Genomic DNA, 27,208 nt, shown 5'->3' on the forward strand with positions numbered 1-27,208 from the left:
GCACTGAACACAAGGGTGACATCGCTCGCCAAGAGCCACTAGTTTACATAAAGTACATGGGAATATTGTCTGGTTATCACAGGTAGCTGCTTTTGAACAAGCTTTGTTATTTTTTTCTTCTTCAACAAAATCTCCTGGAATATCTTTTAGCTTCGTAGGGTTGTAGAGTACACTGGCCCTATCAGCACACAGCCCTCTTATCTCCTCAGTGTCATCGTGAAAGACAAACAAGTGCCATTTTTTATATTACAAACCATTTGTTATTACTTGAAGCCTTTCAGGGCCCCTTGCAACATCAGAAAAACAATGAAACATACAAAAACATACTTTAAACAACGCCAGTACCACATAGATTAGAATATTTGTTGATATTTACTTAAGGGGGTAGAGGGGATCGGGGGATACAAAATAGAAAAACTGTTTTGAATTACTTGGGTTTCATATTTTTGATTATACCTCATGCTTTTTTTTCTTAAATCAATGGGTCATTTTTGTTTGATTGATGGTTGAATTTGAACAAGTGACTATTCAGGAAGAAAGACACATTCATTCAGAATGTCATAAAAGAGGACAAATGGCTGATTTAACGCGGAGGCAGGTTCTCTTAGTCTGGAAATCCTGACTGAATCCAGCTCTGTTCCTCGTGTTTTTCCAAGTGAAAGCATACCGCTACATTGTGATTCAGTCCATTTTTGCGGCCACATGCCTCAGAATCGGAGCTCCTGTCCTTAGCGACATACCGCAAGGCAAGGCCTTTTTCCTACCCTATTCAGGAGTCCCCACCCCCTCAACGAGATAATATGGTTTCATGAGGAATATCTTCCTTGTGCCTTTTGGTTAGTTACACTAGCTTGTTTAAAGCTGTTATTTAACCGCTACTCTAAGATAACAGGCCTGTCTGGTCCCTGTGAGTCAGTTTGCTGCATATGGTAAACTGGTCCTGTGGGAAATACCATTTCATTTTTCCACACACGGCGTGCTGTTCAGAACCAGCCACTTACATTTTCACACCGTCCTGCTGAGCAAGTATTGTGGCCATGTAACTGGGCCATGTCAGTACAGCTTGGTTCGGCCCAGTAGTGTGAACAGCCCTTAGTCAGCACTCGTTTTTCTTTGCCCTGTTCAGCAGCTGTGCGGCCTGGATGCTCACATTGCATAAATTACCTCTCGTACGACAAAGATCTCATTTTGTAGGTTAAAATCTGCATCTATTAATAAAAAGATATGTCAACATTTGAGTTAAGGTGATTCAGTGCCACCCTCTTGTTTATAAACAACATCATTGCTAACTCCAGGGAATAAATGTACCTGTATTCTAGGATTTAGAGGAGTCTACATCATGTTCAGGAATTACAAAATTGAATGGCGTTAATGATTTCTTCATTTTTAATTGCTGTAGCCCAGATAAAGCGTCTTCCTTATTTTGTTCCCCAAAGCAAGGTTTTAAATCATTTTTCAAAGGGTTTCATATATTATGCTTTTAGGTCAAACTAGCGAGCTTGGTGACGTACAGAGAGGTACACTGCAAGAAGACATGGCAGTGTGTCTCGTGTTGGCTGCCAAACGCATTGTTATAAAGCCTAAGGGGACTCCTGGCTGTCCTCGTTTCATTTCAACATCCTCCGCAGTTCTATCTAGCAAAGGCATAACTACAGTACAGCTTCAGAGACGAAATGGGGCGTAATGTTATAAATTTGGGGTCTTTTCTGATGGTGCTTTTCTCCAAGTGAAATAACCTGCTTCACGACATTAGAAATAATTAGGACGAATTGAATAACCAGAACCCAGATTTGAAAGGGAGTGACGGGTGGAGGGCAGAGCCAAGCCAAGGGTTAAGGAGAAAAAGAGGGGCAGGGAGAAAAGGGGAGTGAGGGAGAGATGGGAGAGTGGAGGTAGAGAAAGAATTAGGGAGGAGAGATAAACTGTGGATGAGGGAGGGTGTGGTTTCGCCGGCGGTGTGACACAGCCATGGTGCTTCTACACAAACATACTTACAGAGTGGCCAGTCAGACATCACACAGAAACATTCCATTGAATGTTCCAATTTTGTTCTTTTTTTTTTTTTCTCTATTCTTTTTTTTTTTTTTGTATGTTTCTTTTAAATAACAGAACTTTGTTACTGTTTATTGTCCAGCTGCTGCGGTAATTAGGCGGCGGCTTCGGTCAGATGGCACTATTTCAGTTTTCACTGTCCGTTTATGTCGTTGTCTCTGTAGTTTTCCCGAGAGGTCGGCGCGGTCAACGTCTTCCTTCCGCCTTTGTGGTTCTTTGCGGCCCCCACGGTAAGAGTGCGTACCGCACCGCCACGGGCCCGGTGGTTATGAGGGGCGGGAGGGCGGACCACCTGTTACCGTGGCTCATACTCTGGCTCAGAGGAAGGACTCTAGTTCTGTCAGTGTGCTTTGACCCTCATCTTCCATCCACCTAGGGACACTGTCTGTCTGCGTCCAGGCACCCTGTGAGCTACACGCTACTCCCATCCTGAGCCCAGAGGTTCTGGACACAAATAGTGCCCATCAGAAGGGTGTCATATTGGCCCCTGACAAGGTTCTGTACAGTAGCACCGGGGGGGGGGGGGGGGGGGGGGGGGGGGCTTGCTCGCAGGGCTGGGGAAGGGGGCAGGACTGGGGCTAGCTCTCAGACAGGGAGAGCCGGCCTCGGGCCTCCACCCTGCTATAAGGTCTTAGTGGGCTCTCTATCATCCACCCCTAGACCAGCCCCGGCCAAGGCCACCCCGATCCCGGTCACCCCGATCCCGGCGGCCATCCTGGACAAGGAGTGGTGGTTCTGGTTGTGGTTCTGGGTCGCTGGCGGGCTGGAGAGGAGGCCGTCCCCTGGTTCGGTCCAGTTCATGACCGGCTCCTCATTGGGCAACTGGTTCAGGTCAGACTGGGAACCGGTCATGGATGAAGCCGGGTTCCGGCTGATCACCAGGTCCAGCTTGTTGCCCGACTCTGCGATCAGAGGGACTACCAGGCAGCAGTCAAAGTCTCTGGTCCTCACATGGTTGATCTGAGGAGAAAAGCAAATATTTTGTCCATTAAAATAACATCAGATGACCAGAAATAAAGTGTAGACATTATCAATGTTGGAAATGACTATTGTAGCTGGAAACGGCTGATTTTAAAATGGAATATCTACATAGGCGTCCAGAGGCCCATTATCAGCAACTATCACTTCTGTGTTCCGATGGCATGTTGTGTTTGCAAATCTATCATTTTAAAAGGCTCATGATCATTACAAAACCCTTATGCAATTGTTAGCACAGCTGACAACTGTTGTGCTGATTAGAGAAGCAATAAAACTGGCCTTCCATTTGGAGCATCAGCAATTGTGGGTTTGATTAAGGCTCAAAATGTCCGGAAACAAATAACCTTTTTCTGAAACGCATAGGTCTATTCTTGTTCTGAAAAATGAAATGCTATTCCATGCGAGAAATTGCCAAGAAACTGCACCTAAAATGCCAAAGGTCTGCAAGGCTGTAATTGCAGCAAATGGAGGATCATCATTTCTAATCATGTCAATGAATCTGTTTCCTATTAATTTTGCTAAATATCCTATTCAAAGTAATTTCATGTATGTTTTCATGGAAAACAAGGACATTTCTATGTGACTCCAAACTTTTGAACGGTAATGTATATAAGGTTATGTTTGTACGCTTGAGGTCCCTTGCATTAAGTCTCAACACAGACATCACAAAAGCAGCGATAGGATAATGCCTAGCATTAAAGATTCTCCCAGCAAGCAAACATACTATAGATCTACCTGGTGTTGATTGACACCAGTGCTATATGGTTAACAATCTTATGCCAAACTACTATCAGAGGAAGTCCGTTTAGAATTGGTTTAAAAGCATCAATGCCGTTTGAATACAGCTCGGTAGGTTCTACAAAACTACGGCAAGGCTTATTTCATGAGGCTGACTTCTTGACTTGTAGATTTTTCTGAACGCTGCCTTGAAGCTGTTTCATTTCCTTTTTAGAGAGACAAGACCACTGTGTTAAAGACCAGGTCGGACGTTTGCGTTTACTCCAGTTGGTCAGAGGATTTCTCTGTGATCCAGCTTCCAGCTTGCTAATGTGTACCCTGATGTACCTTTCAACTCCCTGTCAATAAACACAGGAGCTGAATAATGTATCATCTTGACTTTGCTCTAACCTGAACAGAATACAATTTCAGAGTGGTTCCTGGATAATGCTTTCACAATAACAACAATGACCTGAAGGGAGATGGAAGACATGACTTTCATTTCTTTCTTGGTGCAGTGAATAATGACAAGAACATTCCCCTTTTTTCCCTAAAACTAAATGAGACACCGGTTCGCTCCTCTTCATATGCTAATGAGGCCTTTCTTAGATAGCTAGCTGCCCAGGGGAGGCAGTCATCAGTCAGTCAATGGGACCTCTATGGGGTCAGCCTTGCATTGCTCCAGGAGGAACCTAGGCCAATTCTTTGGAACAGTTTAGGCAAAAAAAAAAGCCTAAATCATTTGCCATTATATAAACTGACTAAAATTGCAGAGAAGTACTGAAATTAAAAAACCCTCATAAATAATTTAATTGAACATAATTTTTTAAAATTCCATTGTCATATCTAATTTTAACCCAGCAATAAACAGCAGGTGTGTGTGTGCGTGTGTGTATGTGTGTGTGTGTGTGTTTGTGTGTGCGTGCATGGGTCTGCACCTGTAGCAGCCTGTCGTATGACTTCAGCCCTCCAACCTCCGCAGGTCCTCCAGGCCGAATGTTGTTTACATAGACACCTTTCTCCAGCAGGCCGTCTGACACACTAAAGCCAAAGTCTTCAAGGTCTGACTCCTTGAACAGACTCACCTGCACAATCAATGATGTAATCAATTATCAGTGAATAATTAAAGAATAAATAAATAATGCAGGCGGTTAATAGAGTGCAAGCACATGTCAGATTCAGTGAGCGATGTCGCCAAGGTCAAAAACCGTGACATGCATTTGCAGATCCAAAATAATAGTTACATGATCTTACGGTACTTCTTCTGGACACCTCCACATTTTTTCTCCCCCAGTTCACAGGATTCTTTTAACCTCTCTGACCTTGCGTCAGTAAAGTGTAGGATTAATAGAAGAGCAACAGTACCAGGCTAGCGTGTGACCAGCCCGGACCCCCCCCACAGAGGTGACTACCTTGTGCAGCTCCACAGGAGTGGGCGTCATGATGTCTTTCATCTCCTGCTTCATCTTCTTCATGGCGAAGGCCTTGCGGCCCCCGTCGCTGGGCAGGGTGTTGGATCGTGCGGACTGGTTGTACTGCGGCCGCGCGGCACCGCGCTCCTGGAAGCTGGCCTGCCGACCCAGGTGGCTCCGTGCTGGGGAGGGCTCGTGGTTCAGGCTAAGGCTACTGCCAGACATTATGGTGGCCTGGGGGGGGAGGGGGGGGGGTTGGGGTGGTGGGCAAAGGAGATGGGGAGGGGGAGAGGAAGATAGTGGAGAGGGAGGAGGAACAGAGAGGAGGGAAAGAACAAAAAGGGGGAAGGAAATGGGGGGGGCGGAACCGGAAGGAGAGGACCAGGGAGGGGTCAGGGAGGGTTCAGGGAGGGGTCAGGGAGAGGTCAGGGAGGGTTCAGGGAGGGTTCAGGGAGAGGTCAGGGAGGGTTCAGGGAGAGGTCATTAGTGATATCAAGCATCCAATACAGTCACAGGAATCTACAGTGCTCCAGGCGCAGTTGGGATGTTAAGTAGTCAAGCAGTTATAGAGGGATGTCTAAGAGGGGTGGTTTGGTTGTAGAGTCAGAGCAAATGTCTAGCGACCCTGTGAGGGGACACGGTTCACAATCTACCCTCACTTGATTATTAATAATCATGACATGAACCAAAACACACACAGCAAGACTGAAAAAACGTGGAAACCCAAGAGGCCTCGCCGAAGCAATCCCCTCATGCCCCATGAACACTGGCATGCCCATGACCACATCATCACTCCTTCCTCTGATTGGACAGTCGTGAGTGATGTCACTCAGACTGGTGGGTGCGGCGGGCTGAGTCGTGGGTGAGACGGGACGCTTCAGCCAGGTTGATGCGTCGACAGGCTGCGGCAGACAGACACACTGACGGGGACAAGCATGCGAGTAGACCCAGGCCATTACAGTCCACATCTGCTCCCACAATGGAACATGTGCAATTCGTTCCGGCACGCAATCTGTACATTTCTTGTGTTTTGTTATTTTCACATTGACAAATGAAACAATTCTCTTCACTACTGACATTAGCCGGGGACAGACGTTGTAAAGGCGTGCCGCGGGGTACATTCAATCCAAGATGAGGTGGCATGTAATTCAGTCAAGCGTCCTTGACTCTGTGTCTCAAAAATTAGAGGACTATTATTCTATTCAAGAGGATTCAAGAACGCCCCCCATTATTCGCCATTTGTTACTTCGGTCTTTGCCGTGTTCAAACTTCCTTTCAAGGTTAATTTAGAGGGTATTGCTGAGCGTCAAAACACCATCAGGCAGGAATACGCCTCCGTCCCAAATCGCACCCTGTCCCCTTCATAATGCACTGCTCTTCAACAGGGCCCGTAGGGCGCCATTTGGGACGCGCACGGTGAGTTTCAATGAGGCAAACAACATCTAATGATCTCACCTTCACAGGAGACGACATATGCTGCCACGTTGGGCTTTTCACTAGCGAGTCTGACGCAGAAATCAAGGATGCAGTGTTTCAACCTTGACAAATTAGTCTTACAGAAGCGAAAAGTCTGCGCCTGCCTCAACATGACAGGTATCGCAGTTCCCCAGTAACGTACTTGTATTCCAGGCACAATATCAAATATTAGATATTTGCAGGTGTATTTTCCTGCATGTCTGGGCCTGTTGTGAGGAGAGGATGGGATGTTTCTGTGACCGTGTTGTGGATGGGCCTCTATGGATATCTGTTCATAGAGTTAGGGTTTGAATGCACCCCCAGAATATAGGAGACGAACTGTCCTGCCAATCGTCAGAGCCTACTGAGCAGCACACGAGCATGATGGGAGAGAGGGAGGAAGTACAAAGGACAGAGAGAGAAGAAGAGAAACGAAAGATGGGAGGGTGACACAGCGGCCAGCTACAAGCAGAGAGGAAGCCCAAAAAAAAATATAAGGGGTACCAAGATGGCCAAGTTTCTCTTATTCAGGAGCCTGTCTGGCTCCCCCTAGAAAAAGAAGGAGTGGTTACAGACACCCACAGGAAATGAAAACATCTGACTGGCGAGAGGAGAAACTTGAAAACAAAGATGGGGATGGAGGAGGTGAGAGTTGACCGCTGTCCTTCACCAATGTGGAACAGTGTTATGTCGAGTTGCTGGTCTGGCAGACGGATTGGTTGGCCTGTGTTGTGTTGCTATGGTGATGAGTCAAACTGTGGATGTCCTCTGCCATTTTAAAAACTACTGTGATTAATGGAAGTGTAGACATGTCTGGACATTTACCTCTAGTTCCCTCAGTATACCAGACTGGCCACAGGTCTCAAGGTCTTCCAGGGCTTGAGACCAGAAGTTCTCTTCCTGGTCTGGCTCAGCACCGTCATGACCCACGGTGAACCTTGAGGGGAGGAACAGGTCAAAGGTTAACAGGTCAGGGATTGGCTCGTGACCACAACATGTGGGGCCAGGTGTGGAGGGGCTGTGCAGGCAGAGACAGCGGGCAGAAGTGGAGGGACAGGGCAGATACATCGACAGGACAAACCAGGAGGAGGACACCACACTCGGACACGTTGAAGAGGTGGCACCTGCCTCGTATCGTTCCGCTCAGGGCAGGCCGGGAGGGGCTGACACAGTGGAGGGGCTGACAGGGGCAGGTGGGGGTGTTCAGTGAGAGGACTGGGTGTGGTTTTAGGTTGGCCCGGGAACACTAAGTGGTGTCCTGTGCCAAACGGGACAGTTCAGGCGAGGTTTCGGATCAATGGTTATGATTGGTTTGAGGACTTAACAGGTGCGAGTAGCCCCGCCCCCCCACCCCCCTCCACAGTGCCTCACCTGCTGTCACTGATTAGGCCGGTGGGCAGTGGAGAAACTCTGTAGAACATCAAGGAGAACAGGTGCTTCAATCAACAAGGCATTAAGCACACTGATACAACCCAATGTATTCCCCTTGAACCCCCTGTCTGATGACAGCCGTCGTCTCCTTGACGGTTCCCTTTCAGCAGCAGAAGAGCGATAATGTCGGAGAAAGCGCACACTCCACTTCAGAACCAGGACTGGGTGTCTTAAATGCCTGGGTTTACCGTGCACTGTTTTGGCGGACAGCCTAACGGTTAGGCCCGTGCATCAAAAGAGCCAGTTGCCAAAGTGTCACTAGTTCAAATGCCCAGGCAGACAAAGTGAAAATTCTGTCCTTGATCAAGGCACTTAACCCTGATTGCTCCTGTAAATTGCTTTGGTTAGGAGTTTATGCTGAATTACTAAAAGTTAAGTGTGGCGTATATTCCTTGCTAAATGGCTGTTATTTTGTGGATATGATTCTTCAGCTAAAGCAATATCCCCTATTGGGATTATAAACCATTCTAATAGACCTGGTTGACCAGTATTCTAACAGAATTATGTACAAGAAAGGAAGTGTTATTCATTTGTCTCTTTGAAGGTTTTAATAACACCAAAAGTGATTGATTTTCCCCTCCGCTTAGCCACATTCTAAGCTATGACTGGGGAGTAAGCTAAGCCCTAATCTGCTTCTTAAATAACTAAATTAGCCACACACATATTATAGAAACTAGAGGTTTGGTCAAATCTTTGATAGTACAGGAACTTTCAATCAACTAGAAATCAAGACCTCAAGAGGTCTGTACTCTTTAACCTCTGTAGTTTGTGTCCTTTGGAAAATGAACTAATACACTTACAGGAAGGGATTTACAAAATCACATTTTAATATATATATAACATACGCTAATTAACAAATTATAAAAGAGCTTTCCTTATCAAACATAAACACCTGCTGACCAAGGTCAAGTGTATATTGCAACAGTTATTATCTGTAGTACTCTGTTGTGTTGTGGTAAAACAAGATGTTTCAACTATGATTGCTAGAACACAAACTAATACAAATTAAATAAAGCTTCCTATACTTTAGATGCATTTATTTCACAAAACGTGGCTAACTGTGAAGTACAGTAAAACAAAAATTGTAATAAAAAAAACAAATGTTAACTGCATATTGTGTGTGTGTGTGGACTCAGACATTGTAGCAGCCGACATTGAGAAGAGATGAACATTACACACTCATCAGAGCACAATCTCTCCCACAAAGATTTGTCATAAAATATATCTACCAACTAGGCATGACAAACCAAGAACAGTGATGAATAACTTCACAGGAGTGAAGTTAAGCATCAAAAGACATTTCGCTCTAAATATAGTTTCAGCCTTCTGAAAATCAGAATACTGTTATGTTCAAATTAGAGGCTTTTTACTGACAAGACGGATCAGGATTCTTTGATTTTTGCTCATATCTCATCCCTGACTTTATTCTGTATCTGGTTCATGAATTGGTCTTTATTCTGCATCTGATCTTTGAGTTGATCTTTAACCTGTATCTAGTCTGTGAATCCATATCTGGTCTCTGAGTTGACCTTTATTACATATCTGGTCGTTGAGATAATCTTTTATCCATATCTGGTCTTTGAGTTGATTTGAGAACTTTATTCTTTATGTGGTTCTTGAGTTGATCTCTATTCTATATGTTTTTTTAAGTGATCTTTATTATGTACCTGCTCTTTGAGTTGATCTTTATTCTGTATCTGGTCTTTGAGGTGATCTTTATTCTGTATCTGGTCTTTGAGGTGATCTTTATTCTGTATCTGGTCTTTGAGGTGATCTTTATTCTGTATCTGTTCTTTGAGGTGAGCTTTATTCTGTATCTACTTCAGCTGATCAGCAATTGGGCTTGAAGTTCCACAGGCAGTGAATTCAGAACAGTGACTGAACCTTCGGTCTTTGCGGGTTTGGGGACCAGGTAAATGGCCAGTGGTGGTCTTGCCGAGAGGCAGAGGGTCAGAGGTTGACGTAACGGTAATGTGGCGGTACATACCCGCTGGCGGTGGGCCGGTCCCACTCGTCGTCACTGAGACCCAGGTCGGCCAGGAGGTTGTTCCTCTGCCTGGTGCTGCCCGGGGACAGGCTGCCTCGGCTTGGTTTGGCGTTCCTCCACTCGTGGCTGTGGAAGCTGTAGCCGGATGCTTGTAAACCTGGGACTGGTGTCGGACACGCATAAACACACCACACACACAAACACACACCACACACGAGACTGGGTTAGCTATAGCTTATTTACACAGGTAGATAAAACCTCAGCCATGATGCCCGGTAACTTCTAGAACAAGCTGCCTCCAAATGTTCTCCGTGGTGTCAACCTGTCATCGAACGGCCTCTCCCGGGGCGTCCTCTCACACAACGACTGGGAAATGGATCCCTCTGTCACTCAGTGTGTTTCCATGTTCCTGGGTGTCTGACTGATGCAGGTGTCTTTTTGAACTAAACAGCCGACAGCCCCCTTCTCTACTGCAGTGTTCCCATTAATAATACAGTGCCGCTCAAATTGCTATTCCTCGTGTGTGCAAGTGTGTGTGTGTGTGTGTGTGTGAATGTGTTTATGTCTGTATGTGTGGTCCATCTGTACAAATCCATGATTCATGGTAGAGCTGGGTCACCAGAGGGCCACCACACATTTTCAGCTGACAACACATGTATACACACACACACACACACACACAGACATAAACACATTCACACACGCACACTCGCACTCACACACACACTCGAACGTACACACACGCACAACACACACACACACACAGACACACGTGTGACACCCCTAGGGATGAGAGTACACTCACACACACACTCGAACGTACACACACGCACAACACACACACACACACACACACACACAGACACACGTGTGACACCCCTAGGGATGAGAGTACACACACACACACACTCAGGAGAGATGAAAAACCCCTAGACCTGCAAAACGCTGGCCATATGAACCCTTTAACACCAGCGAGTGTGTCGCTGTCTGTCTCACCTTTCTTGCCTCCTCCCCTCTGCCCCCTGAATGGGAGTGAAAGCGAAAGACAGAGAGATAAAGGAGGGCAGGCTTGGAGGCTGTAAATGTCAGCAGTGCGTGAGGGGAGGAAATTTATTAGTCCTCTAAGTGAGAATTGATTGAGGGTGACACTTGATAGTTTGAGGGAAGGCTGCAGTACGGCTGGCCTTTGACGGGCTGGACTGGGCTCAGTACTGTTCTCCAGAACCGTCTGGGTTTCAGGTGGGGCAGCTCTAAAAGCCAATGTATTTTAATTTTTTTCGGGGGCACAGTAGCAACGAGGAAAATCCATCTCCCGGCCGGTAATTACTGTAATGAAATAGTTTTGCTGTGTTTCTCTGGTGACTTGAAGAAAGACCAGTCAGGGTGGATTTGCTCTGCGTCATTGTTGCACTGTTACTACAGCGAAAAGACCTGTGTTATCGGAACCATTTTGGTGTCTTATCATGGTGAAATCACACCGCGGCACATTCGAAAAGTACTCATGCCCTTTGAACTTGTTGTTTACCCTTCCTTACCCTTTGTTCCGCCTCATTGGCCGCTAAAATTAACCCGTCACCTGGTACTACACTGAACAAAATTATAAACGCAACACTTTTGTTCCTGCCCCCATTTATCACGAGCTGAACTCAAAGGTCCAAGACTTTCTCTATGTACACAAAAGGTCTATTTCTCTCAAACATTGTTCACAAAGTGAACTTGAAAGTGAGCAATTCTCCTTTGCCGAGATAATCCATCCACCTCACAAATGTGGCATATGAAGATGCTGATTAGACAGCATGATTATTGCACAGGTGTGCCTTAGGCTGGCCACAATAAAAGGCCACTGTAAAATGTGCAGTTCCATCACACAGCACAATGCCACAGATGTTGCATGTTTTGAGGGAGCGTGCAATTGGCATGCTGACTGCAGGAATGTCCAGCAGAGCTGTTGCCCGTGAATTGAATGTTCATTTCTCTACCATAGGCCGTCTCCAAAGGTGATTCAGAGAATTTGGCAGTACATCCAACCGGGCTCACAACCGCAGACCACGTGTAACCACACCAGCCCAGGACCTCCACATCCAGCATCTTCACCTCCAAGATCGTCTGAGACCAGTCACCCAGACCAAAGAATTTCTGCACAAACTGTCAGATACCATCTCAGGGAAGCTCTTCTGCATGCTGGTCGTCCTCATTGGGGTCTCGAACTGACTGCAGTTCGTCGTCGTTACCGACTTGAGTGAGCAAATGCTCACATTCGATGGCGTCTGGCACATTGGAGAGGTGTTCTCTTCACGGATGAATCCCGGTTTTCACTGTACAGGGCAGATGGCAGACAGCGTATGGCGTTGTGTGGGGGAGCGGTTTGCTGATGTCAACGTTGTGGATCGAGTGGCCCATGGTGGCTGTGGGGTTATGGTATGGGCAGACGTGTGTTATGGACAACAAACACAGGTGCATTTTATTGATGGCATTTGGACGCACAGAGATACCGTGACGAGATCCTGAGGCCCGTTGTTGTGCCATCCAACTACGACCATCACCTCATGTTGGATTATCTCGACAAAGGAGAAGTGCTCACTAACACAGATTTAGACAGATTTGTGAATAAAGTTTGAGAGAAATAGTGCTTCCTCCTAGGGTGATTATACCAGTGTGCTTCAGGAGAGACTACTTGTAATTCCAACTTTCCATTAGTGTAGAACATTCCAGCATGCAAATAGAGGAGATCATCCCTGGGATAACCCTAGCCTGTCATTTACCACAGAATGGTCTTCTGGTCAATTCCACCACACTGTCCAGTCCACAGCTCTCTGCCAGACAAAACAGGAGCTCTACACCAACCCAGCTGTATAGATGTTCCTAATGACTCTCTGGATAACATGGTGGATTGGAGTTAATGGATAATGTTGCAAATCATAGCTGTATAGACAATGTGGATTGTGAAAGTGAATCTGTCCTTGTGCCAGACAGTTAACTCTAATGATTCCTGTCATTCTACTACATCAGTTTCCCAATCCTGGTCCCGGGGAACCCAAGAGATGCACATTTTTGTTTTTGCCCAAGCACTCACACGCCTGATTCAAATTAAATACTTGATGATGAGTTGATTATGTCAGTCAGGTGTGTGAGTGGCAGGGCAACATTTGAGTCAGGTGTTTGAGTGGCAGGGTAACATTTGAGTCAGGTGTGTGAGTGGCAGGGCAACATTTGAGTCAGGTGTGTGAGTGGCAGGGCAGCATTTGAGTCAGGTGTGTGAGTGGCAGGGCAACATTTGAGTCAGGTGTGTGAGTGGCAGGGCAACATTTGAGTCAGGTGTGTGAGTGGCAGGGCAACATTTGAGTCAGGTGTGTGAGTGGCAGGGCAACATTTGAGTCAGGTGTGTGAGTGGCAGGGCAACATTTGAGTCAGGTGTGTGAGTGGCAGGGCAACATTTGAGTCAGGTGTGTGAGTGGCAGGGCAACATTTGAGTCAGGTGTGTGAGTGGTAGGGCAACATTTGAGTAAATAAAATGGGAGGATAGTGCTGTTATCCTTAGTTGGTAAAACAAATCCACTCTCTGCATCTCCCTATTCTAAACCCCCTTTCGTTCTGCCATTCTGTCACTCTCTCTGTCTCACACTCGATCTCGCTCACACTCTCTATCTTAATTAGTCCCACAGACACAATCCCCCCTGAAGCCCATACATTCCCCACTCCTCCTCAGCCCAAACCCCCACCCCTCACCCTGTGCGCTGAAGCTGGTGTCGATGCCTGAGCCGTCCCAAGACTCCACGGCCGAGTCCACAGAGGGGATGGTGGTGGAGTAGAGGTCGGAGAGCTGCTTCCCAGGTTTCTGGCTCCCTGCCTGGCCTACAAGGACCCCAAGACCCCCCAGTCCCGCTTCGTCCTCCACATCGCTCAGGCCCACGTCACTCAGCCGACCGGACACGGACGGCTGCTTGGGACTGGCCACTTCAGGGGCAGAGAGTAAGTGGAGGAGGGAGAGAGAATGGGAGTGAGGGGTGAGATAACAGAGGGGTGGAGGCATGGGATTGGGGGTGAGGAGGGAGACAGAGTGTGTAAGACAGACATAGAAAGCAAGCGAGAAAGAGCGAGAGCAAGAGGGGAAAGTGAGAGATAAGAAGATAAATAAATAACACACCGCCGTTTACTGACTACTTTTTAAGTAAATAAATCTCCCTCTAATTCTCCAGAGATACGCAGGCACAGAATCCACAGGTTTCCATTTGCACCAGATATGAGCAGATTGTCTTCTGTAATGGAAGCCTATCTGCTGTAAATTCCATTTATTTAATCAATTTGGCAGCCTAACCAGCCGAACAACCGTACAGTACAGGCAAGCTGGTGATAGCAGTGAAATACTACTTCATTATAGATCATACGATGCATAAAGGTATGTACAGTGTCTGTGTGCGCGCACGTGTATGTGTACTGTATGTGTGTGTGTGACGATGTAGGCGGTCCAAATGAGAAATACATTGTGCAGATTGCGCTCCATTACTGGCCCATTCCACAGCTATAAAGGACAGTCGGCTCCAGTCCCCCTGGCCTCCTCTATCTGCTCCCTTGGTAATATGTCCTGCTGTGTGTTACTGTATAGACCCTGTGTTCAGGGTTCTGTCCTGTGTTTGTAGTTGGGCTGTCTAGTGTTTGTAGTTGGGCTGTCCTGTGTTTGTAGTTGGACTGTCCCGTGTTTCTAGTTGGACAGTGTCCTGTGTTTGTAGTTGGACAGTGTCCTGTGTTTGTAGTTGGACTGTCCTGTGTTTGTAGTTGGACTGTCCCGTATTTGTGGTTGGACAGTGTCCTGTGTTTCTAGTTGGACAGTGTCCTGTGTTTCTAGTTGGACAGTGTCCTGTGTTTGTGGTTGGACAGTGTCCTGTGTTTGTAGTTGGACAGTGTCCTGTGTTTGTAGTTGGACAGTGTCCTGTGTTTCTAGTTGGACAGTGTCCTGTGTTTCTAGTTGGACAGTGTCCTGTGTTTGTAGTTGGACAGTGTGCTGTGTTTCTAGTTGGACAGTGTCCTGTGTTTCTAGTTGGACAGTGTCCTGTGTTTGTGGTTGGACAGTGTCCTGTGTTTGTAGTTGGACAGTGTCCTGTGTTTGTAGTTGGACAGTGTGCTGTGTTTCTAGTTGGACAGTGTCCTGTGTTTCTAGTTGGACAGTGTCCTGTGTTTGTGGTTGGACAGTGTCCTGTGTTTGTGGTTGGACAGTGTCCTGTGTTTGTGGTTGGACAGTGTCCTGTGTTTGTAGTTGAACAGTGTCCTGTTTTTGTAGTTGGACAGTGTCCTGTGTTTCTAGTTGGACAGTGTCCTGTGTTTGTAGTTGGACAGTGTCCTGAGTGTGCTGTGTTCATGTAAAGTCAGTGTGTGCTGTACTTACATTCGCCCTGTTTCTTGATCTTAAGGGTGACTGACTCTCCAGCCATCTGGAGCAGATGGATAGCTTCACTAAGGGGTTTCCCCTTCAGACTGTTACTGTTTATGGCTAGAATCCTGTCCCCGATGTGGATGGCTCCTGTCCTGTACACGGACAAACACCAGGAACCTAGTCAGTACGCATATTTACATTTTATACAGCGAAGGCACCAGCTGAACTTAGGAAGAATTTGCGAACACATTTTGCTACAGTGTCTCATACTGAACATAACCCAAGAGAAGATGCCTCAGAAAATGTCAGGGCCAGAGGTCTGTGTTCGGAGAGGGTGTGAAAGTACAGTCAGAAGAAAAGTCATGTCAGATCTGCGCCTTTTATAAACCTAACATATTTTCTGAGCCATTTCTGCCCTTGGTCCATCTGGCTTGTGATCTCCCAGCATGTCACTCTGTTAGTCAGGATGCTGGGAGCTCCGCTCCACTGCTGGGCGTCACGCAGAGTGACTGAAGAGGTCGCGGGGCCTTTGAGAGGCCAACCCTGGTGCTGCTTTTAATCAGGACACCACCGGCCAGGGTGGCGTGGGACTAGGGAGGACAGCCATCTGTGACCAGGCCTCTCCACTTAGCCACACGGCACAGCTAACTGCACTCAACAGCCTGACTGGTAACCAGATGAGCGTAGGGGGGGTTCAGATGATGCTATCTGTCATTCTGCAGAGGAGACACTTCAGAAAACCAAGACGGTCCAAGTGGCAACTCAGGAAACGTGTTAGTAAGACAGGGTGGAGGTTCCTGTCAACGGTACCGTGTCCTCCCCTACTCGGGCACTGTCCCCCCGCCGTGCCCCCCCCCCCCCCCGGTTACCTTACCTCTCGGCAAGTCCTCCCTTGGTGAGGCTGGAGATGATGATGGGGTCGAATGGCTCCTCGGTACCTGAGATGGTGATCCCCAAAGGGCCCCCGTATCTCTTCAGCTCCACCGTGTAGATGATGGACCCAGACAACTCCTGCTCGTCTACAACACAGGGAAACAGCACGTGGTGTATACCTCCGTCCCTTACAACACTGACACGGGGCCATCCCACACACACACACACACACACACACACACACACACTTCCGTGTTGTGAACACGCCACCACATGGGAGTTTCGGGAAGTGACCAGCGGGACAGAGTGACTCTTTAACGGGAATCACGATTGAGTTTGTTCTAGGCAACGGGCAACCTCCTGAGTAGTTACCAAACCAGGTCCTCAGTAAGGAAGTAGAGCTGAAAAGGGTGCTGGACAGGACTGTGAGGACGGTTAATTGTGACGATTGTAACTATGTTGATTGTGATGACTGTGATGACTGTGATGACTGTGATGACTGTGATGACTGTGATGACTGTGATGATTGTGATGACTGTGATGACTGTGATGACTGTGATGACTGTGATGGCTGTGATGACTGTGATGACTGTGATGACTGTGATGACTGTGATGATTGTGATGACTGTGATGACTGTGATGATTGTGATGACTGTGATGACTGTGATGACTGTGATGACTGTGATGACTGTGATGACTGTGATGACTGTGATGACTGTGATGACTGTGATGACAGACTGGGTGTTTCGTAAAAGCACATTTTGACAACTGCTGATGTACAAAGGGCTTTATAAATTGAATGTGATTGATTGATTGTGATAACTGCGAGGACACAGGGCTGACGGCAGAGCTACACGACCTGCCCTATCTGCCATACATTACAGCTTGACAATAGAATGAGTGAGACGCGTTTCTTTGAACCAAAAACATAGAGGACCAAAAACATAATCTTCAGTACTACAGGAGAATAAAGTGTGTGCTAGCTTTGTGTAAAACAAGAACGGAGAAGAGAGGAGGAAGAAAAAGAGGAAGAAAGAATCATACAGACAGTCAGAGAGGGGATTTGTTTCAGACACAGCACTTCAGATGAAGTGCAGAGGTTAACTGCCCACCAGTGAGTTCAACTCTGTCAGACGAGGAGCATTAAAAGAGAAACCCTGTTGGCTTGAAACTCAAAGGGCCTACGCTACATTTGGGAGCTAACGACTCCTCACACATATAGATTAGATGAGCGGCTGATGAGAGCTGTGGTCTTTGAAGACGAACCAAGCGGGTGTCTGAATGAAGAAGTATGCTTCTACTCAATAAAGTAGGACAAATCTACAGAATGAACTAGAACAAATCTGCACCACCTACTTGGTTTAACTTTTTCAAATGTTTTTACATTAAGATCAAAATAATGGGTAGTTTGGTATGTATCGTTAAACACTTTGGAGCAGATTTATCCACAAAGCATATCAGATCTAGGATCAGGTCTAGCTAATTGATTATAAACTAAAAGGCCAAACTGACCCTCGATCATCGCTATGACATGCTTTGTCTCTTTACCCTGTCAATGACATGATCCTCTTCACTCCATCACATTCTTACAGTCAAACCAAGACGGAAGAACAAGAAGGCAAAATGGCCGCCGTGGCTTCCAATGAACCAGTGAAAGAGGGAGGCGGAGTGGTGGAAAGGTGAAGAGGAGGGACAACAGGGGGGTACTGGAAAATAAAATGCATGCTTGTCTTATTTAGGAACATCAGAAGGGTACCACAAGGATTTTTAGGGGCTGTGTGTGTGTGTGCTGTGTGCATGTATGTTTATATACAACTACTAAAGGAGGGAGGGAATTATATGACCAGACTACACTGAATAGCTAGAACAACGGGGGGGAGAGTTACGTATTTGTTCTCTCAGTGATAGAAGAGAAGACACACAGCTAAAATAACAGTCTGTGTGTGTGTGTGTCTGAATTATTGTTTATACCCTGCATTAGTCATGACAGCATAGCAAAGATCTATAGAACTGATTATCTCTACTCCAAAACAACTGCAGTAGGAAATATTTAGCCATGTGTTCAAACAATAATTAAAGTAACAGAACAAGTGTCCTAAATGGCTGAGTGTTATCTGTTTAGTACACTGCCCTTGACACAGTTGAGCGTGCAAACATGAATACATGAATTCATAAATACTGAATGTCTGATGTCAGTTTGATTCTGCACCCAGCTGAGAGCTGATTGGTTCATCGTCCCTCATGGGCCAGAACTGGTGGGTGGGCTGTTAATGTTTGGATTGTACAAACAGGCAGTTTAATTGGTCCAATTGAACTCATTTTAGACCTATTTGCCTACAGGGTAACAGCTCTGTGGCAATTAACCGTGGGCTTTTTCTGTATTTCAGATGACTGGGGGTCAGCTCAGTTTTAAATCTATATTTATTCTAGTTGTAATTCCACAGTTGCTAATGATATTATCAGTTACATAAACTCAAACACAGTCAGATAAAATCCGAAACTCAGATAATATCCAAGTTGTTATTCCAGTTCATTAACTCCATCATTGAGTCAGTATATCTCAGTGGAATTAATAATTAAATACGGCTCAAAATTGAAGCTGGACATTTTCGGGAATGTGTGTCACTACTTTCCATAAATTATTAATTGAGCAGATTTCCTGGAAATTAAAGGAACGTGTGTAGGGATAATTACATTATTCAACCAAGTAGGGAAGTCGAAAATAAAATCTGAGTGACTGCTAAAACACAAATTTCTTGGGATTGGGGTATGAAATTCCTTCCTGAGTTGAATGAAGTCTAACGAGGAGTGTTCTCTCTCCCGAGACTGATATAGTAGCTGCTACTGGGCTCTTGGTTGAAAGTACACATTTTATATTCAGAAAGACACTTCACCCGAAGGTCACTAAGGTTTATATTTCCACAGGGCCTCAGATGATTGGATGATTATTAGATGACTATCTAGTGTCAACAGCTGTGCTCATTCAAATGATAAATCTGATTTATTTGGCCAGGACCATGAGAGATGTGGGCTCTGATCTGGCCTGCAGACCCATCTGTGTGTGTGTCCACCAGGGACACACACACCACTAAGAATGTGCGAGTATGTTTATGAGTGTGTGTTTATGTGTGAATGTGTGTTTTTAGGGGAGGGGAGTGTATGTGTAATGGCGAGTACGAACGTCTGTCTGTGTCTCTCTGTGTGTGAGAGAGTGTTTGTGTCTCTCTGTGTGTGAGAGAGTGTCTGTGTCTCTCTGTGTGTGAGAGTGTATGTGTCTCTCTGTGTGTGAGAGTGTCTTTGTCTCTACGTGTGTGAGAGTATGTGTCTCTGTGAGTGTGAGAGAGTATGTGTCTCTATGTTTCTGAGTCTCTGTGTGAGAGAGTGTCTATGTGTGTGAGAGTGCCTGTATCTCTGTGTTTGTCTGCGTCTCTGTGTGTGTGTGTCTGTATTGGTCGGTGTCTGTGTGTTTGTTTTTCCGTGTGTGTGTGTCTGTATTGGTCTGTGTCTGTGTGTTTGTTTTTCCGTGTGTGTGTGTCTGTATTGGTCTGTGTCTGTGTGTTTGTTTTTCTGTGTGTGTGTGTGTGTGTGTCTGTATTGGTCGGTGTCTGTGTGTTTGTTTTTCCGTGTGTGTATATGTCTGTATTGGTCTGTGTCTGTGTGTTTGTTTTTCCGTGTGTGTGTGTCTGTATTGGTCTGTGTCTGTGTGTTTGTTTTTCTGTGTGTGTGTGTGTCTGTATTGGTCGGTGTCTGTGTGTTTGTTTTTCCGTGTGTGTGTGTCTGTATTGGTCTGTGTCTGTGTGTTTGTTTTTCTGTGTGTGTGTGTGTGTGTGTCTGTATTGGTCTGTGTCTGTGTGTTTGTTTTTCCGTGTGTGTGTGTCTGTATTGGTCTGTGTCTGTGTGTTTGTTTTTCTGTGTGTGTGTGTGTGTGTCTGTATTGGTCGGTGTCTGTGTGTTTTTCTGTGTGTGTGTGTGTGTGTGTCTGTATTGGTCGGTGTCTGTGTGTTTGTTTTTCCGTGTGTGTGTGTCTGTATTGGTCTGTGTCTGTGTGTTTGTTTTTCTGTGTCTGTGTGTGTGTGTCTGTATTGGTCTGTGTCTGTGTGTTTGTTTTTCCGTGTGTGTGTGTCTGTATTGGTCTGTGTCTGTGTGTTTGTTTTTCTGTGTGTGTGTGTGTGTGTCTGTATTGGTCGGTGTCTGTGTGTTTGTTTTTCTGTGTGTGTATGTCTGTATTGGTCTGTGTCTGTGTGTTTGTTTTTCCGTGTGTGTGTGTCTGTATTGGTCTGTGTCTGTGTGTTTGTTTTTCCGTGTGTGTGTGTCTGTATTGGTCTGTATCTGTGTGTTTGTTTTTCTGTGTGTGTGTGTGTGTGTGTGTGTGTGTGTGTCCAGTGTGTGTGTGTGTGTGTGTGTCCAGTGTGTGTGTGTGTGTGTGTGTGTGTGTGTCCAGTGTGTGTGTGTGTGTGTGTGTGTGTCCAGTGTGTGTGTGTGTGTGTGTGTGTGTGTGTGTGTCCAGTGTGTACGCACTACCTGAGTTGTCCTCGTCCTTGCGTATCTTAAGTTTGACCAGATCCTCACACTGCTGAAGTATCTGCACGGCGTCCTCCATGGAGCAGTTGTCCAGGCGGATGTTGTCAATGGCCAGTAACTTGTCACCCAGCTCCAAGGTGCCGGTCCTGGGAAGGGTAACGACATGGGGCGGGGGTCAGGAAGGACACGGCTGAAGATCCCATCCCAGGGCAAGCAACATGCCCGTCCCACGCCATAAACACACATTTATATTCCGTTGCGTGGAAACCTTCCCGGGATTATTCACCCGGGTTGCCTTGACAGACATAAACACACTCAAAGTCTCACAAATAGCAATTCTGACTTCAAATTGGCATTTCAACTGTGTCAGAGACATACAGAGACCTATTAAAACGAGCCTTGACAGAGGCGAGCTACTGAAATGGGCCAAAGGTGGCTGAATGCAGTGAGGTGAATGGGGATAATTGCTAACAGGTAGCCTGGGTCCCCTTCTGCCCTACCAGCCTAACAATACGGAATTCTGCTCCGTTGACCTCATTCTCAAATGAAATTGAAATGATGTTGGAATCCTAAGAAAGCAATTGTTATAATGGCACTGCAGCACGCTACCAATAATCTCCTCTTTCTCTGCCGTTCCAAAACGCCTACAACCTGACAGCCAGGCTACAGAGGATGAAAGCCACACCAGAGGCTAGCTCGTCATTCCCTTAAACTCCATGGTACCACAGCACGATAACACAGTAGCTACCGTAAACACTCTACTACAGCCGCAAGGTGGAGGCATAAAGACACCCCACTGCCTTCCGCTGGCTCTTTGGCAGGGTTAACTAAGGCTGCTCTCACAAAGCCAGCCCGTGTCACTGGTCTTTTCTTCAAAGAAATGGGCGACAGGACGGAACCGGACCGCCTGTGCAACACCGACTAGGAGCTACGTGCAACAAGGACCGGGTTCAGTGATCATTGTATACAACCCAATTCCTCTCATTTTCTGTTCGGCACAATCATCCAGACTGCGGGCTAAACTGCACCGCGTTCACTTCGAAGTTCACCTTTGTGGCTCTGGTGAAAGGAGGTAAATCGCGTAGGGAATGGGGAGCGAGTTGGGCCACAGTCCAGGCTAAAAAATGAGTTGGTTGCGTAAGGTCCCGGCATAAAGAGGTCAGGGAGAGAATGTGGGCTAATTATTTAGAACCCGGTGGTGAAAGAATACTCAGTTGCCTAGGGAACGGGCCTGGTTGTAAACAGAAACAGGATCAATCCAAGCTACTGTACTCCAGAAGAAACATTGGGGGATGTTCAGGCTGTCTCTGTGTGCGTGTGTGTGCCAGCTACAGTAGACTGTGTGTGTGTGTATGCGCGTGTGTCTTTGTGTCTGTGTGTCAGCTACAGTAGACTGGCTGGCACCCCAACTAGGCCCCACTCCTGTCTAATTTGGAACTGCTGTGCAGAGAACATCCCCTCTCTCTCTGCGTGAAGTAGTGAACAGACGTCTCACGCTTTGTTTCCCCTTTTGGGATTTCATCGAATAACCTTCGGTTTGCCGTCTCGTGCAACAGGATGACACCGTCCGTTGGTTGAGTAGCGGCTCACTCAGCAAGTTGACTTTGGTGTCTGCATGAGTGTGTAGCTGTGTGTTTGTGTGTGTGTGTGTGTGTGGTGGGTGTGCGTGTGTGGTGGGTGTGTGTATAGACTGTGTGTGTAATGCATTAGGGGAAAGTTGAAGTCCCAGATAACTGTACCACTGAACATGGAACTTGGCTACTGAACAATGTGTCCCACCCGCTTCCTACAGAAATCAGTGGTGTCGTGGTAAAACATAAAAGTTGGTATACACTTATACCTTCATTACAGTGTTCTATATATGGTTGATAAACTATTATGCAAAAATACACCACTATTGAATACACCACTAGTGAATTCACCACTAGTGAATACACCACTAGTAAATGCATCACTAATGAATACACCACTAGTAAATACACCAGTAGTGAATACACCAGTAGTAAATACAGCACTAGTGAATACACCACTAGTAAATACACCACTAGTGAATACACCAGTAGTAAAGACCCCACTAGTGAATACACCACTAGTAAATACATCACTAGTGAATACACCACTAGTGAATACACCACTAGTGAATACACCAGTAGTGAATATGGTTATTTTATGGGTTTTATTTTTAATCTTTCCCCCTCGAAGATTTCAGTTTGTTTTTCAATTGAATTGTTCACATTATAGGTCACATTAAAAGTGGAAAATGTTCTGACATGATTTATCTTTGTCTCATTCTTTTACATCACAAACCTGGCATTTTATCAGGGGTGTGTAGATGTTTTATATCCACTGTATGTAGCCAGCGTAGCAAGCTAGCTAGCCTACTTTGATAAGCACATCTCATCATGGGGCTGTACAGAGTCTGTTGTGCAAATATGTACACAAATCCCAACTATACACGTCCCTTTCAATTTATGCAGCATTAACAGTAAACATCCCCATGTATGTATAGTTTTCATTCTAATTAGTTGCATTCTTTTTACATGTCTGCAAAGGTAGTCTGACATGAGGTCCAACATCCATCTTGAAAAACAACAACATCAAAACTCACATGTGTTAATGTGAAGAAGTGGTCTCCGTAGAAAGAAATCAATTTTGAACCAGTTTCTCATTTATTCAAGAGTCCCATCTCCATGCAGATACCTGTGAGAGTCTGATTGTGTATTCTTTCTATCCTCAGGTGCAGGGGGCCGGGTTCTTATTGCTGAAAGTGTTGAATTATAACCAACATAGATCCGCCAGCAGAGCTCAGAATGATGCAAGGCTCCCTCAGCCTCTGGGTGTGCTATTATATTATATTACTTTGAATTAAATTCAAAACACCATGCAACGAAAGCCATTTCTCACAAGGCAAAATTCCAATGGAAATTATTAATGCGAGGAGAATATTGACTTTCCCTTCATTCAATTAACAGATTTGTTTTATCTTCTTTCAGTCCGGAATACAGAAGAACAACACATACCCCCCAGGCTTCCAACAAGCTGGTTTGTGGGGAGCCTGACATCTGACAACGGGATGTCAAGGAGCCTCGGCCTGCTAACCAAATCTATGTCAAAGACGGGGGAAATACTGCCTCGTGGATTGAATGATGCTACAGTTTTATCTCAAAATTGTCAGAAATACTAGGTTGTTGAGGTGTGGGGATTGAGCTTGACTATCTATTGTTGTAATAAAAGCGTAACATGAATACGCTCATCTTCTTTATGTAACAGTGTTATGTAATAGACCCATATACATAGGAATGATATGGCCACTAATATCTAGCAAAATAGTTATCATAATACATACTAGCTGACTACGTCAGATGTTGCTAAATCAACAGTCTAAACAATTCATTTGTCAGCTTAGCTGTGTGGCAATATATGTATAGGTAAAGTATTTATTTAGGAGCTAATTACCCATGCTAATGATTTATCTGCTCACCTGTGAGCATGGTGGATGATTTATCTGTTTACCTGTGAGCATGGTGGATGATTTATCTGTTTACCTGTGAGCATGGAGGACGATTTATCTGTTTACCTGTGAGCATGGTGGATGATTTATCTGTTTACCTGTGAGCATGGTGGACGTTTTATCTGCTCACCTGTGAGCATGGTGGATGATTTATCTGTTTACCTGTGAGCATGGTGGATGATTTATCTGTTTACCTGTGAGCATGGTGGATGATTTATCTGTTTACCTGTGCGCATGGTTGATAATTTATCTGTTTACCTGTGCGCATGGTTGATAATTTATCTGTTTACCTGTGAGCATGATGGAGGATTTATCTTTTTACCTGTGAGCATGATGGATGATTTATCTGTTTACCTGTGAGCATGATGGATGATTTATCTGTTTACCTGTGAGCCACGCTGCCCTTCTTGATGTCAGAGATGATGAGTGCATCTCCAGGTTTCCTACTGGATGGAGCTAGGAACAGAAAGAGGGAGAAAGAAGAAATGTAAGCAGCACATCCATAGTAGTTAGTTATGACAATTGCCTCACATTAATTTCTTTAGAAAAAGCGTAAAAGCCTCAGATATCTTTTCCCTGTAGGTTTCAAAACCACTGTTTGGCCACCGTGGAAAGCCGAAGCAGACCTAACCAGGAAAAGTGCAGAGGCTTCAACAGAACCACCCTCTACCAGTGAAAGAAACCAGTTGTTCCGTTTTTACAGGGCTCTCCAACCTTTTGCAACAGTTTCCTTTAGGCTTTCAAAAAGGCACATATCAATTTCTAAGGAAAACCACACTTTCATTGTGTACAGGATCAAGTTACCTAGTTGTGCCTCCAGCGAGACAGGATTGTGCGGAACTAGCGTGTTCATTACCTTAGCAGTGACTGGTCGTGATCAACAACAGGTCCTGTGTCGTAGACACGTCATCATTTTTTTCAGGGAGGTTCGGTCCCTCACAAATTGTACATTCTAAACATTCCCTCAATCCTCGCATGGCATCACATACACAGGCTGAGGATGTCATTGACGATTACCATCAGACTACCAGGAGTGGGCCTTTGAACTGACCACCCAACCCACAGACAGATGTCTGCACTACAACGACAGACAGTGCACGGCTGGATCATATTTACCACATACTGTGTTCTGTTTAGACTTTTTAAGCAAATCATATCTCGTACAAGTGTGGCATAATGTCAATGTTGCATTGATCAGGTTAGTAGCTGGGAGCTTGGCCTGTCTGATACCTGTGAGATATGTTCTCGGTAGTTTACAGAAAAATATGTGAAAATAACTTCTACTTCCACAGCTGTTTGGAGGGCCACAAGTGTCTTGAAGCTACTAGTGGAGTCCTAAGCTACTATATGTTGGAGTCCCCATAGATATACTGTAGAACCTGCTTTATACCCATTATGGGAGGCCCCCTGGTGGAGCACCTAAAGCTTGGCTAAGTACCACTCAGACCCAGAGAAAACAGCTGTCCTATAAGGTCCCTCAAAATCGGCTGTTGATCCCCAAAGCAGACTCAAGGTTCCATTGTTAATGCTTGTTCTTCCTTTTTAAATGAAATACCATGACCGGTTTTTCATTTAGCAGACATTCGTACCTAGAGGAACTTTGAGTTAGACAACATACCTGGGTGATATTATTAATATCATCTTATTAGGACAGACTTGTAGCCATTGCTAGCATCTACTTGTTAAAGTAACTTTTTGGTCTAATGGAGCTCACTGGTGGCTATGACATGAATACATAGCATGTAATTCACAACATCTGGCCAGAAGCCATATTCCAGTCCATTATGTAATGTCGATATTGCTTGAAAATTGGCTGCGCCGCTTTCTGTGGGGAAAATTTCTCAATGCACTCATACCATTTTGATTTCCATTAAAACAGTTATGTTTCCATCTGCACAGACTGATGGAATATTGGGCTGAATTCAGTAAAAAAGAAGGAAATGTAACTTTAAGTAAAATAAGTAAACAACTTGCCAACCCCTGATCCAAGACCGTGGTCCCAACCCATTTCACTCCATAAAGCACCGGACATTGCCCGGTCATCTCCCATAAGAAGACCACACACTGGCTTGTCAGCACTTTGGATCTTCACCTGGCCTGCCAAAGCCAAAGCCGCCCCCTCAGCCCCATTGCAATTCTGCATGTGCTTCCCCTGTGTCCGTCGGAGGAGAGAGAGGAGAGATGTTCTTTCCCGCCCGTTCGTAAAAGACACACGACGGTCCTAAGGACAGGAGCTGTTGTGAATGTCAATGCGTGGAGGGTGTTGAATCTGCACGGAGGGGGTGAACGTTCTGGAAACCTTGGCAACGCTGACGGGAGGTAATGGCGGAGGGAGGTGGGGATGGTGAAGTCAGGTAGTGCATACACATTCCAGGGAGTCCGCAGACCACTGTTTCAGCAGGAGACACCAGAGCTTTTATCTCCGACTGGGGGCCCGCAGCCTGAACTGCGCCCATGAATCATTTTATTTGGCCCCCGATATTCTCAGAACAATCCATAAATACATATGTGTCATCATTTTTATTATTATAAATAAGACATATATTTTTTAATTAATTTCATACCTACACATATTTTATAAATGGGAATACTTAGGAATACTTCATGTACTACTTCACGGTGACCCCCCCCCCCCAAAAAAAAAAAAAACACCTGTTGAATAATTCTATATTTTTGACCGCTGCAGAATCACGTTTTTTTCTCTACTGCTCGCCTGCAGATACTACTTCTTTTCTGGGTTGAGAGGGGTGACCCTGCGGAAAGCTTTTCCCGCTCCCGGAGCAGACAGGAAACAATGGCTTTCTGGCCGCGGCGGTAATGAAGGAGGAGGGATGAAGGGGCGGAGGCGGGGACTCAATTGATGGAAGTTGATGATCCAATCTAGATGTGGCAGATTAGAGTGG

General features: G+C 45.7%; 1 protein-coding gene across 17 annotated transcripts in view; it reads right to left on the reverse strand.

Annotated features, from left to right (window-relative positions):
• Nucleotides 1–2,588: 2,588 nt before the first annotated feature.
• The window catches only part of grip1 (glutamate receptor interacting protein 1), a 325,906-nt gene continuing 301,286 nt past the window's right edge, over nucleotides 2,589–27,208 (reverse strand). For 7 of the 17 annotated variants that reach the window (XM_029114786.2, XM_029114783.2, XM_029114789.2 and 4 more), the window contains 12 exons: nucleotides 24,692–24,761; nucleotides 20,792–20,940; nucleotides 16,275–16,419; nucleotides 15,413–15,552; nucleotides 13,759–13,986; nucleotides 10,033–10,195; nucleotides 7,986–8,024; nucleotides 7,440–7,551; nucleotides 7,119–7,163; nucleotides 5,160–5,393; nucleotides 4,686–4,832; nucleotides 2,589–3,012 (listed from right to left, as the gene is read on the reverse strand). In XM_029114786.2, the coding sequence (XP_028970619.2) occupies nucleotides 2,674–3,012; nucleotides 4,686–4,832; nucleotides 5,160–5,393; nucleotides 7,119–7,163; nucleotides 7,440–7,551; nucleotides 7,986–8,024; nucleotides 10,033–10,195; nucleotides 13,759–13,986; nucleotides 15,413–15,552; nucleotides 16,275–16,419; nucleotides 20,792–20,940; nucleotides 24,692–24,761 (1,811 nt within the window). In that variant the 3' untranslated portion in view covers nucleotides 2,589–2,673. The remainder of the gene's footprint in view (nucleotides 3,013–4,685; nucleotides 4,833–5,159; nucleotides 5,394–7,118; nucleotides 7,164–7,439; nucleotides 7,552–7,985; nucleotides 8,025–10,032; nucleotides 10,196–13,758; nucleotides 13,987–15,412; nucleotides 15,553–16,274; nucleotides 16,420–20,791; nucleotides 20,941–24,691; nucleotides 24,762–27,208) is intronic. The other 10 variants (XM_029114790.2, XM_034287897.1, XM_029114778.2 and 7 more) reach the window with 6 other exon arrangements.

The sequence above is a fragment of the Esox lucius genome, chromosome 18 (assembly GCF_011004845.1).
Source record: "Esox lucius isolate fEsoLuc1 chromosome 18, fEsoLuc1.pri, whole genome shotgun sequence".
Lineage (NCBI taxonomy): Eukaryota > Metazoa > Chordata > Actinopteri > Esociformes > Esocidae > Esox > Esox lucius.